This window comes from Xenopus laevis, chromosome 8S (assembly GCF_017654675.1).
Source record: "Xenopus laevis strain J_2021 chromosome 8S, Xenopus_laevis_v10.1, whole genome shotgun sequence".
In the NCBI taxonomy this organism is placed as follows: domain Eukaryota; kingdom Metazoa; phylum Chordata; class Amphibia; order Anura; family Pipidae; genus Xenopus; species Xenopus laevis.
The window spans coordinates 93,434,853-93,445,622 of record NC_054386.1 but is presented as its reverse complement, the minus strand read 5'-3'; the positions used below and the strand labels follow the sequence as shown (position 1 = coordinate 93,445,622).

At 39.4% G+C, this 10,770-nt stretch overlaps 2 protein-coding genes across 2 annotated transcripts; both read left to right on the top strand.

The window, feature by feature from the left end:
* The first annotated feature begins 2,013 nt into the window (after positions 1-2,013).
* On the top strand, positions 2,014-5,138 carry LOC108700682. Its single transcript, XM_018233854.2, has 2 exons — positions 2,014-2,249; positions 3,992-5,138. Exons 1-2 carry the CDS (start codon positions 2,064-2,066, stop codon positions 5,024-5,026), a joined length of 1,221 nt encoding a protein of 406 aa, XP_018089343.2. The 5' UTR covers positions 2,014-2,063; the 3' UTR covers positions 5,027-5,138.
* A 709-nt stretch (positions 5,139-5,847) lies between these two features.
* Positions 5,848-9,273, top strand: LOC121397637 (olfactory receptor 6B2-like). The gene is made up of 2 exons (XM_041574694.1): positions 5,848-6,099; positions 8,335-9,273. The coding sequence occupies exons 1-2, from the start codon at positions 5,848-5,850 to the stop codon at positions 9,271-9,273; spliced, it is 1,191 nt and encodes a 396-aa protein (XP_041430628.1).
* Positions 9,274-10,770: the final 1,497 nt, after the last annotated feature.

The following is a 10,770-nucleotide window of genomic DNA, read 5'->3' as shown; positions in this document are numbered from 1 at the left end:
TAACATTTTACTGGGTGCTTCTATTTGATCTATTTGATTCAGAACATCTAGGGTATCACGGGCATAAGACTCCAAGTTTTCCACTAGGGGTTTTATCCTAATGTCTATGTAATGGCTGGCCTTTTCAGTAAGATTACCATTTTCAGAAATGATGGGTCTTCCTGGTGGTTTGTCAATATTTTTGTGTATTTTAGGGAGTAAGTAGAATGTTGCTACTCTCGGACATTCTATCGTTAAGAATTGCCATTCCTTCTTATTTATTATGTTGTCCTTATAAGCTTGCTTGATGTAACCATCATATGATGGCGGTAGTCTCCAGTGTCCAACCTTTCTCCCCGTGTGGTGTCCCTGGGCATAGATCGAAAAAAAGAATTATTTAGGAGATATCGGGACAGCTCCACCTCTATTCTATTTTCCATTTCAATCTCTTTTTTTCATGAATTGCTGGCTAATGGATAAATTTGTTTTTAAATAATTTTGAAATATTCTGATATTTATTAGCACTGGCACCTTAATTAATTGATGGTTTAAAATGAGTTCATCATTACTTGATATTATATTGGAGCACTGGCACTTTAATTAATGAACTATAGTTGATGGTTAAATGAATTCATAAATTAATTGATGGGTATACTGATAAAGTAATTGTTTGTCGCGCTAGCACTGAATTGATTGCACAAATTACTAAGCACTAAGCACTTTCACTAATTAATGCACTTTAAGGGTAACTTACATTTTAAATCAATTCTGGAATAATAAAATAATCAGATCGTGTGGGGCTACTACTGTCTGTTTTTAAATAATTGTTGTTTAGTAAATATACCTCTACACAATCTGATTAGACTTATTGTAAAATTAAAATAAACTATAAGAATAATCCTTTGGGTTTGTACAATGTAACACAACTTTGTCATGTGTTGTACATGGAAATACAAGTAAAGGGTCTTTATCAAGAATGCTTGTGACCTGGGGTTTTTTTGGACATGGGATATTTCTCTAATTTGGATCACCATACATAAAACATGAAATAAGCCCAATAGGAGTGTTTTGCCACCGATATAGATACATGGAGTTTAGTTACCATCAAGTACAAACTACAGAGAAAAAGGAAATCACTTTTAAAAATTAGAATTTTTTGTTTCCTGTGATCCTGAGCTTTTAGATAACCCGGGGTCCTGATAATCAGTCTGTAGTTGAAAATAGTTTGCAATTTAATATTCGAATATTACATGGAACCTGCCTCCAGGGCAGCCATCAGGGGGGGACAGGGGGGAGAGTTGTAGGGGGCCCCAAGGGTAAGGGGGGCCCCAGCCACGCCAGACTTACTTGATTAGCCGGGCCCCCCATCTTTCTGAGAGCTGCTGACTTTGGGAAGGCATGGACGTTTAAGGGGCCCTGGCCACCAATTTTCTTATAATGTGGGAGGGAGGGGGCGCCCTGGCCACCAATTTTGGCCACCAATTTTTTTTCTCATGTGGGGTCCTAGCCACCAATATCTTTTAATGGGGGGGGGCCCTGGCCACAAATGTCTTTTTATGGGGGGCCCTGACCACCAATATCTTTTTATTTTTTACTAACATGTGGGAACCCTAGCCACCAATATTTTTATTGTTTTTTTACTGTGTGGTGGGGAGGGCGGACCTGTAGGTGGGGCTTGCAGTGGGCACAGCCCAGGGGGCCCAGGAAATTTTGTCGTATGGGGCCCTGCGATTTCTGATGGCGGTCCTGCCTGCCTCACTCATAGCCCTATGTATTATTTTTGGATGGTAGTTTAGTTCTCACTCTCCCAGTGAGAATTCCCAAACTACAAAGTGATGTGACTGCAGTTGTGGCAGTTTCTAATTTCTACTGCCAATTGAAAAATTAATAGCACCTTTGTAAAACACAGCCCATAAAGCCTTGAGCATGAATGGGAAGCCATATCATTGTTGTGTATTTACAAAGGTGGTGTCATGTTGCAGTAGAATCTCTTAAGTTTAGTAAAAGCTTAGAGGTCAGAGTATCTTACCACTCAATACACTTCCCAGATAGAAGAGATTCTTAGCACAAGGAGTGGCATAAGAATGTTCAGAGTCCAAAGGCAGCAAATACTTCTCTGTTTCTTTAGATTTGTAACTTCAACAGATCGACTCTACCCCATAGAGTTTGTATCCGAGAAATACAGTACCTTGGTTTTTCAGCTGAATCCTCCAATGCACCAAGCTAAAATATTTGTTTCTGGAACTGACAATTTACATACTGTTAAACAGGTAAGTGTTAACGTGCATATGCATAAATATTGTCACTTTCTTAAAGGGCCTCTTTAACACACACACACCAGTTATACTAGAGATAGTCAACTAAACATCCTTACTTCCTTATGAAATCACTCCTGTTTTACTAATACTCTTTTTTCTTACTATGTTGATTTTCTGTCTCCAACTGGTTACAAGTTTGTGGTGGAGCAAAGCCAGGTAGTTATTCTGTGCTTGGTAAACCTGTTTTAAGCCCCAGTTCTTAGATTTCTATTTCTTTTTCTGCTTTATTTGCCTTTCTCAAATTTGTAATTTATAACGCTTCACTAGTTTTTGGAATTAGTGACCACATTAATCATTCAACATCTAAAATGAGTTTGTAGGTCCTATCTATACTTATCTGGGTTTCCTCAAACATTCCAATGACATACAGACAGGTTAACTAATATGAACTTAGTGTGCTGTGTGAATATCATAGACAATAGTATCTTAAGAACTACATGATCCAGGTGTATTCAGCCCCAGACCCTACACCTGTGTTCAACCAACAGCATCTGATTAACTCAGAAATCCATTTACCGGTAGTATCCTTTGACCCAGGTGCACATGCCCCATGTCCGTAACTTAAGTTGAATCCCTCTGGAAAAAATGTCTTGTTTGGCCTCGCACACCGGAGTTCAAAGAAATACAGCCAGTTATAAAACTTTGAACTTCAAAGTATATTTAAACATCCATAAAGTCATAGAGTCACTGCTGTGAAGATACAGTTTATTTTCTTCATCTCAGAGTGGCCTTTTTAGCTGATGATAACGTCTATGTCCTATATAATATTGGCTGACCTGGTCTATAAACATGCCTAATTGAAATCTGCATGGTTCTGTGCATCATCCTTTTTAAATAAGTTATTGTCAGGCAACCAGTCTCTTTATTTACTGAGGAAATAATGCCACCTAGACTTAAAGAAATCAGATAAGGTTTATTCATTCGGGGAAAGACACTCACGTACAACACAAGTTGTACATAAGCATTCCAAAAAATGGTCCTCCAGTGTTGGTCCTTTTCTACCCCTGTAAGGGGGTCTCCAAAGGCTTCAGTTCTGACCAATCAGAGGTTAAAGTCCTTGTTTCTTTTAGTCCATGTTCTGTGACGAATGCTCTAGGTCATCTGGTCTCGGATGATAATCTTGTCTGGAACATTTTGAGGGACTTGAGACATATGTGATGACGATAATGATGAGAATATCTCAGCAAGATGTAAACAACTAGGCTGTCATTATTCTGTTAAATATAATTCACATATATATATATATATTTAATTATCCTCATTCTTATACACATGAAAATGTAATATGGCATAACTTAGCCTCACATTATTGAAATGCTTTATTTCTTTATTTATGGTACAGGAGCACCACGAAGTACCTTCTTGTAACCCAAGTTAAAAAAATATACTGGTGGCCTAAATAGGATCCGCAAGTCAAAGCCTGTATTACCCTGTTATAACTTCATAAGCCTAGAACATAAATTTGGCTGACCAAACACCAGTCTGCTTCAGCGTTCCATCATCTTCTCTGAGGGTAACTACCCTCCTTGCTTTAATAAATCTGGTCACCTCCCAGATCTACCATTTAACCATTCTTATAGTATTCTGTAATCTTTTAACACAGAAGCTATATGTTATTATTTTGAAACAAAACTATTTCTTACTGTGGAATGTGAGTCTATTTCATCAAGTCTTTCTTTCTTTTAATTCTCTAGATGTCCTGCAGATGTTTGGTCAGTCTACTGATGATCTATACTCTTTCCACTCTTCCAGTAGTATTGTCAAGGAATGTGCATACTACAAGTTATGGTGGGGTTTGTACATCACCATGTGTTCAAAAACGTTCATCATATTACTGGTGCAAGCAAGAAGGTGGAAGCAATTCATGGTGGGACTACTGCTCTCCTGAAGCTGGTTATGATTACAATTTCTCTAGGTGTAGATCAAAATGTCAGTACAACAATTCTAAGTATAAGTGGTGTTGGACAGGGTATTTGGGAATGACTTGGGGCTACTGTGGAAATATCATAGAGGAGTTTGAGGAACACTATACAAGGCATAATGTTGCATGTAAAGGTGAGTGCAGTTTGTTCCGAGGATACTTTCAATGCACCGATACAAATGGAAAGCAAGATTATTGTTCTCCATCTAGTGATGTGACTTACAGAGGAGAGCCATGCAGAATAAACCACAGATGTGGATCTCATGGTAACAATTACTATTGGTGTTACACAGACAATAACTGGGATTACTGTGGTAAAATAATTAGCAGCTGTGAAGAACATGATCCATTATTACAAGGCAGAAGGCTAGCAGCTCAAGAAGAAGAAGAAATATGCAGAATAACAGACTCTGGAAATAGACGGGAGACTATACTTTCAGCCATTCCTGTTTCCGAAAATGCTTTGTGTCGACCTTCACGAGAGGAATTTAGAGAAGCTTCAAATCTTATCGCCAGAATAAATGAAAACTTTACTTTTCCTGAATCTACGCGAACAATTATTTTTTCAGCTACTTTGAGACTGGATTTACAAGGATCATTTGTGATTGCTGGAGTTAGGTATAATAATGTTCAAATTCAAATAAATGGACCCAGGCAAGGCTCCTCAAGCATTGCTCAGATACTTCTCCCACAGGATCTCGATACTTCTCTCTATTCAAGATACATTAGAAGGGCTCTGTATACCAGCATGCGCAGTGCTTACCATAAACCTCCTGTAAAAGTTGTCATAACCATAAAACGGTGGTAGTAGAGTTTTTGATAAATGTAAGACATTACGATAACCTACTGTATATTATTATATGTTGTGTAAACTACTCAAAGTCATTTTGGTTGTTAAATAAATGAGGTCTTATATAATATGTTGATATGAACCGCTTTAGTGTCATAAAGTGAAGTGCACAGTCTTGTTCCTCAATGCAGTTAGATGCACCTGCGTTTGTACAGAAATGATACATTAATTACCATTCTTGAAAAAAATCTGGAGCAGGCACTCAAAAAAAGGCAATCAAATAGTAGAAAAGTAGAAAGGATTTATTGTGTCCTCTGCCTTACACGTTTCATGTTACAAACACTTAATCATAGGCTAAGTATGTGGAGCTCAAACTCCAATATTTAAACAAAAGTGCACTAATCACAACACTTCATCAATAAAAATGTGATCCAATCCCTGAATTCCCCACATCAGACCAACCCTATGTCCAACTATCTCAGGTGTGTCTCTTAGGGAAATTAAAAAGGTAGGTGCCATTTTGGTACACCTCTACAGGATACTTTCCTAAGGTGTAGATGTTAAAGAGATAGACACACATGATAGTCAACGCCATCTTGGCGGCATCTGAGTAGCTGAGGGCTCCTCCTGAAGCCAAAGGCGGCTGCTACAGGCAGAAGCACGAGCAGAGACCAGGGTGCTTGGCATCGGTTCTGGGTTTAGGGTGCCAACCGTGACATTATAACAGGACCAATGGACGAAGAGGTCACGCCGCTGCTGCCGCTCCTTCCACTACTGATGCGCTCCTTACCACTCTGCTACAGCGCTTGGAAGATCATGAGCGGAAACAAGATTATTTGATGCAAGGCTTCCATAATCTGACTCGCCGACTGGACACTTCACAACAGTCACCAAGTCCAGTAGTCGCTCCTCCTGTGGCCGTTCCTGTGGGTTCTCCTGTCGTGATGGGTAATGTACATAAGTCCCATGAACCGAAAATTTCTTTCCCCGAAAAATTTAATGGGGATAGATCCAAATTTTTTGTCTTCCAGGAGGCATGCAAATTGTACCTTAGCTTCTTTCCTCAATCCTTTCCAACTGGTGAGGAGAAGGTGAGGTTTGTTATGACCCTGCTACAGGGTGACCCCCAAATTTTTGCCCTAAGATCACCCTCCACTGATCCTGCCCGTTTTTCCCTTGAAACCTTCTTTAACACCATGGCGATACTCTACGATGACCCGGATCGTGCATCATCTGCCGACTCCGCGATTCGTAAATTACGCCAGGGAAAACGGTATGCGGAGCAGTATTGCACTGAGTTCTGCCGGTGGGCTGTAGAAACTGGTTGGCTCTTCATAGCCAGTTCCGGATAGGGCTCTTTTTGTTATCCATTTCTGTTTTCTGTTTCTAATCTGAAACAATGTTGCAGGAGTCAGAAAAAAATTAGGTCTCTCTACCCTACTAATGTGGGAATGTAATAAAAGTCGCAAAGAGCAAAACAAATTGCACAAATAAGAATAAAAATTTGCATCTAGCAATGTAATAACCTTCCTAATACTGCATTGCGAATTCTCATTTTGATTGCGAATTTTCATTGCGCAATCAAGAAGTGCTTGAAGGTGTCGTAATCTTTTGAAGCAACGTTAACAACTTTTTTAGTAAGAAGTTTTATTACATTCACTGCACATTGGGGCAAACTATAAAATTCGAAAACATTCGTCCCCTTTCGCAAGTGGTCGCTAAACAGTTTCCGGGTTTGCAAAAGCTGTATTAAATTCGCCCAAAGGAAAATTTGTCCGCACAGAAGCATAACTTTTCACATTGGGAATATTTTTTCCATTACTGACTTTATTACAATCCCCCATATGTGCAGAAAGATGGGGAGTGCTAAACTTGATGTGACCATTGGTTGTATTGATCTTGTTGAAGAGAAGGGAAGACTATGCAGCCTGTTTTGCTATTGCATTTACTTGATATAGAAATATGTAAAATCTTAAAGAGAAACTTGTTGTAGAACAACACATATATTTTTAATCACATGTACAAATTAATAAAATATAATGAATATAACAATTATCAAATAAATATTCTTGAACGTACAACATTTCATTTTAGAAAATGATTGTTCCGTGATATATTTTTAGGTCTAATTAATTTTCATCAAGGGAATTTCCATCTGTAACCTCAACACAATGTAAATCATTTGAATGATATAAAAGACTCGCTAAGCCTTCATACTTGCATTCCCTAATTTAGCTTGGACAAACTGCTGTCTATGTTAGTGCAACAATTATTGCATCTGGGTCTTATAAAATTCACAGCACTGAAATTGGTTTTTCAAATTTTTGATGCAGGCCCCAGATGTGGCATCCCCCCAGTCCTTTGCTGCGCCTACTATAGAGCCTTTTTGCACTTAACATAAAATATTTGGGCAAACATAAAGGTAATCAATGCATTCAAGAACAAATACTATATCTAGTATAGGTCAATCTAAAAACAACTGGACTTGCTGAGTAATCAATGAAGACGTTTCACTACTCATCCGAGCAGCTTCTTCAGTTCAACTGACTGGTGTGGGAAGTTCTCGTCATATAAACTCTTCCACTAATCCATTTACAATGGCACATTGTAACTCTTCAAAGAGGTGACATCTGAAGAAATTCACAGAGGTGTTGATTCTGTGTAGTTACTGTGATAGGATTATCCAATGTGTCATGCAACTCCTAGATACAGGTGTTACTTGTGAGAATTTCATGAATGGATGTGGGACGTGTTCTTAATCCGCGGCGTACAGATGTTAGAACAGCATTGTATGTAGCAGACAGGTGGTGTCAAAGGCCCCCGCCTCTGTTCAGAGATGGTCTCTCCACCTTGACATGAATCGCCTCTTTCACGCCTCGTTCAAACCAGTCTTCTTTATCCAAGATTTGGACCTTGCTATCTTCAAAGGAGTGTCCCTTGTCCCTTAAGTGTAGACTGCTGAGTTTTGCCCTGTAGAGTTCTCCCTCCTGTGCTGAGCCATTCGCTTGGAGAGCAGTTGTTTTGTCTCCCCAATGTATAGATCTGTGCACTCCTCGCTACACTGGACTCCGTAAACCACATTGCTTTGTTTTTCTTTTGGTGTTTGATCCTTTGGGTGTACCAGTTTTTGTCTCAGTGAGTTGCTAGGTTTGAAAAACACAGGGACATGGTGTTTGTTGTCCAGTTGTTTTTAGATTGACCTATACTAGATATACCATGACCTGGAAGAATGAAAATCTTCATAGTCAACAAATACTATATTTGGGCTGAAGACTGCAGAACATTGCAATATTATTCAGATACCAACACATTTTGTTTTATTACAGGTCATGGGAGGTAAGAACCAGACCTTCATTCAACAAATACTACTTTTGGGGTTCCAAGTTCCTAACAGCTTTAGAATTCCCGTCTTCCTCTTGGTGATTGTATTGTACAGTGTCACACTAACTGCCAATGTCACAATTGTTAGTCTGGTTTCATCAAACTCCAGTCTGCATCATCCAATGTTCTTCTTCCTCAGTCACCTTTCTTTGTGTGACATTATACTGATGACCACTGATATTGTGCCTGTAATGTTGCACGGCATACTTGAAGGTGGAGTAACCATGGGGACTTCTGCCTGCATAACCCAACTTCTGTTCCATGGTTCTGCATTAACCTCAGAGTGTCTGATTCTTGCAGTGATGTCCTATGACAGGTATCTGGCTATTTGCAACCCATTACACTATGTAACAATCATGTGCATTAATCTTCAGCTTTACCTTGTTAGTTTCTGTTGGTTTCTAAGTTTCACAATTTCCATTGTTCCTGTAATTTTTATTAGTAAACTGGATTTATGTGCTTCACATACCATTAATCATTTTTTCTGTGATTTTGCCCCCCTCTTACAACTTTCCTGCTCAGACACATCACTTGTAGAATTGGTAGACACTGTTCTGGCCGTTCCTTTGTCTCTGTTTCCAGTCCTATTTATTATCATAACATACATCTGCATATTCAATGCTATTCTTAGAATTCCAACCACCACAGGGAGACACAAAACTTTCTCTACTTGTAGCTCTCACTTGACCATTGTAACCATGTTTTTTGGGACACTGATTGCAGTTTATGTAGTTCCATCAAACGAGAACTCATTAGTTTCAAAAAAAATTATTTCCCTGCTCTACACTGTGGCGACCCCATTGTTAAATCCATTAATTTACAGTTTACAGAACAAGAAGATAAGGACTGCATTTCAAAAATACTTGCAGTGCATGGTTTTGTAGAGGGATGTGAAGATGTGCTGGTTGATTCTCCTCAAACTGACTTGGGCATTTTTGATAACGCAGGCATTAAATCAAGCAAAAATCTTTAATGGCCTGCTGACAACAATAGATGTTGCCAATAAGTTATTACTAACTTTCTGGTGGTAGGCCTTGCTATTTGTGATTTATTGCTCAGTATCATGTTATCATGTTAACCTTTTGTTCCAGTATTGACCTTGGCTTGTCCTTATTGATTTGCTTATTTCTTCCCTGCCTTGACTATTACCTGTATATTATTGCCTGGATATTTGTCTTGTACCTGAACTTTGGCTTGTCCTTATTAACTTGCTTATTTGCTTCCTGCCTTGACTATTACCTGTATATTAGGTAAGTCTCTTCCTAGGTCCCTACACCAAACACTATGGGGCAAATTCACTAAGAAGCGAAGTTGCGCCAGGCGCAACTTCGCCGCACTTCGCCACACTTCGCCAGGCGTAGTTTCGCCAGGGCTCCGCAAATTCACTAAAATCCGAAGTTGTGCACAGGGGTAGCGTAAGGTTGCGAAGTTGCGCTAGCGTTGATTCGCTATATAAAGCGAAGTTGCGCTAGCGAAGGCTAATTTGCATACGGCGCGAAATTCAAATTTCAATGGAGGAACACGTATCTGCACTACAAATGCCTAGAAAACCTTCAAATCAGCAAATAAAAATTTTATTTTGCCCTACACATGTGCCCACTGTCTAGGTAAGTTGCCATGAGTCAGGAAATGTAGGGGGGAGGAAGGGGAGCCTATCAGCCATCATGTAGAAAACACGCAAGCGTTTTTCTGGACTTAGAAAAAAAATTGACTTTTTTTTAAACAATCCCTATCTACTCTATTGCGCTTCGCCAGGTCTGAGGTGGCGAAGGAAGTCTAGCGTAAAAGGTAGCGTTCAGTACACTGCGCAAGTTAGTGAATTTGTGTAGTTTCGTCGCTAGCGAAGATTCGCCTGGCGTAAGGTTGCGAAGTAACACTAGTGAAACTACGCCAGCGTTCGTTAGTGAATTTGCGCAGTAGCGAAAATGCCAAACGCTAGCGAATTAACGCTAGCGTTCGGCGCTTCGCATCTTAGTGAATTTGCCCCTATGACCACTAGCCATTGCTGTGGCCTCTGCTTAAGATATTGTCTAAGAAAGCTTTATAAATTTTCAAATAAATTTACAGAAATTACAGCAAATTGCCTCTTGGACTTTCTGCAAGTTCAAAAACACAATAATCACAGGCTCTCTTTTCTTCATTTTCTACTCAGGAATTACTATTCTGGTCCATCCTACATTAAATTATATTTTAGCTATTTATAGGGAAAAAGAACGATACAGTCTGTTTAAGGTGGTCATACACGCAACAATGTATGAAACAATATTCGGTGCGCGTATGGTGGGAGACGAGCCAACCGATATTGGCAGAAGACTTGGATACCAGGTGGCTTGTCGATCGGTCCAGGCAGTAGATTTGAAGGCACCTGAACATCGGCCACT

Coding starts and splice junctions, on each gene's coding strand:
- LOC108700682 (XM_018233854.2), top strand. CDS start 2,064: ATGTTCAGAGTCCAAAGGCAGCAAATACTTCTCTGTTTCTTTAGATTT. Junction 2,250..3,991: donor ATTTACATACTGTTAAACAG/GTAAGTGTTAAC, acceptor TTAATTCTCTAG/ATGTCCTGCAGATGTTTGGT.
- LOC121397637 (XM_041574694.1), top strand. CDS start 5,848: ATGCAAGGCTTCCATAATCTGACTCGCCGACTGGACACTTCACAACAG. Junction 6,100..8,334: donor TTCCAACTGGTGAGGAGAAG/GTGAGGTTTGTT, acceptor GTTTTATTACAG/GTCATGGGAGGTAAGAACCA.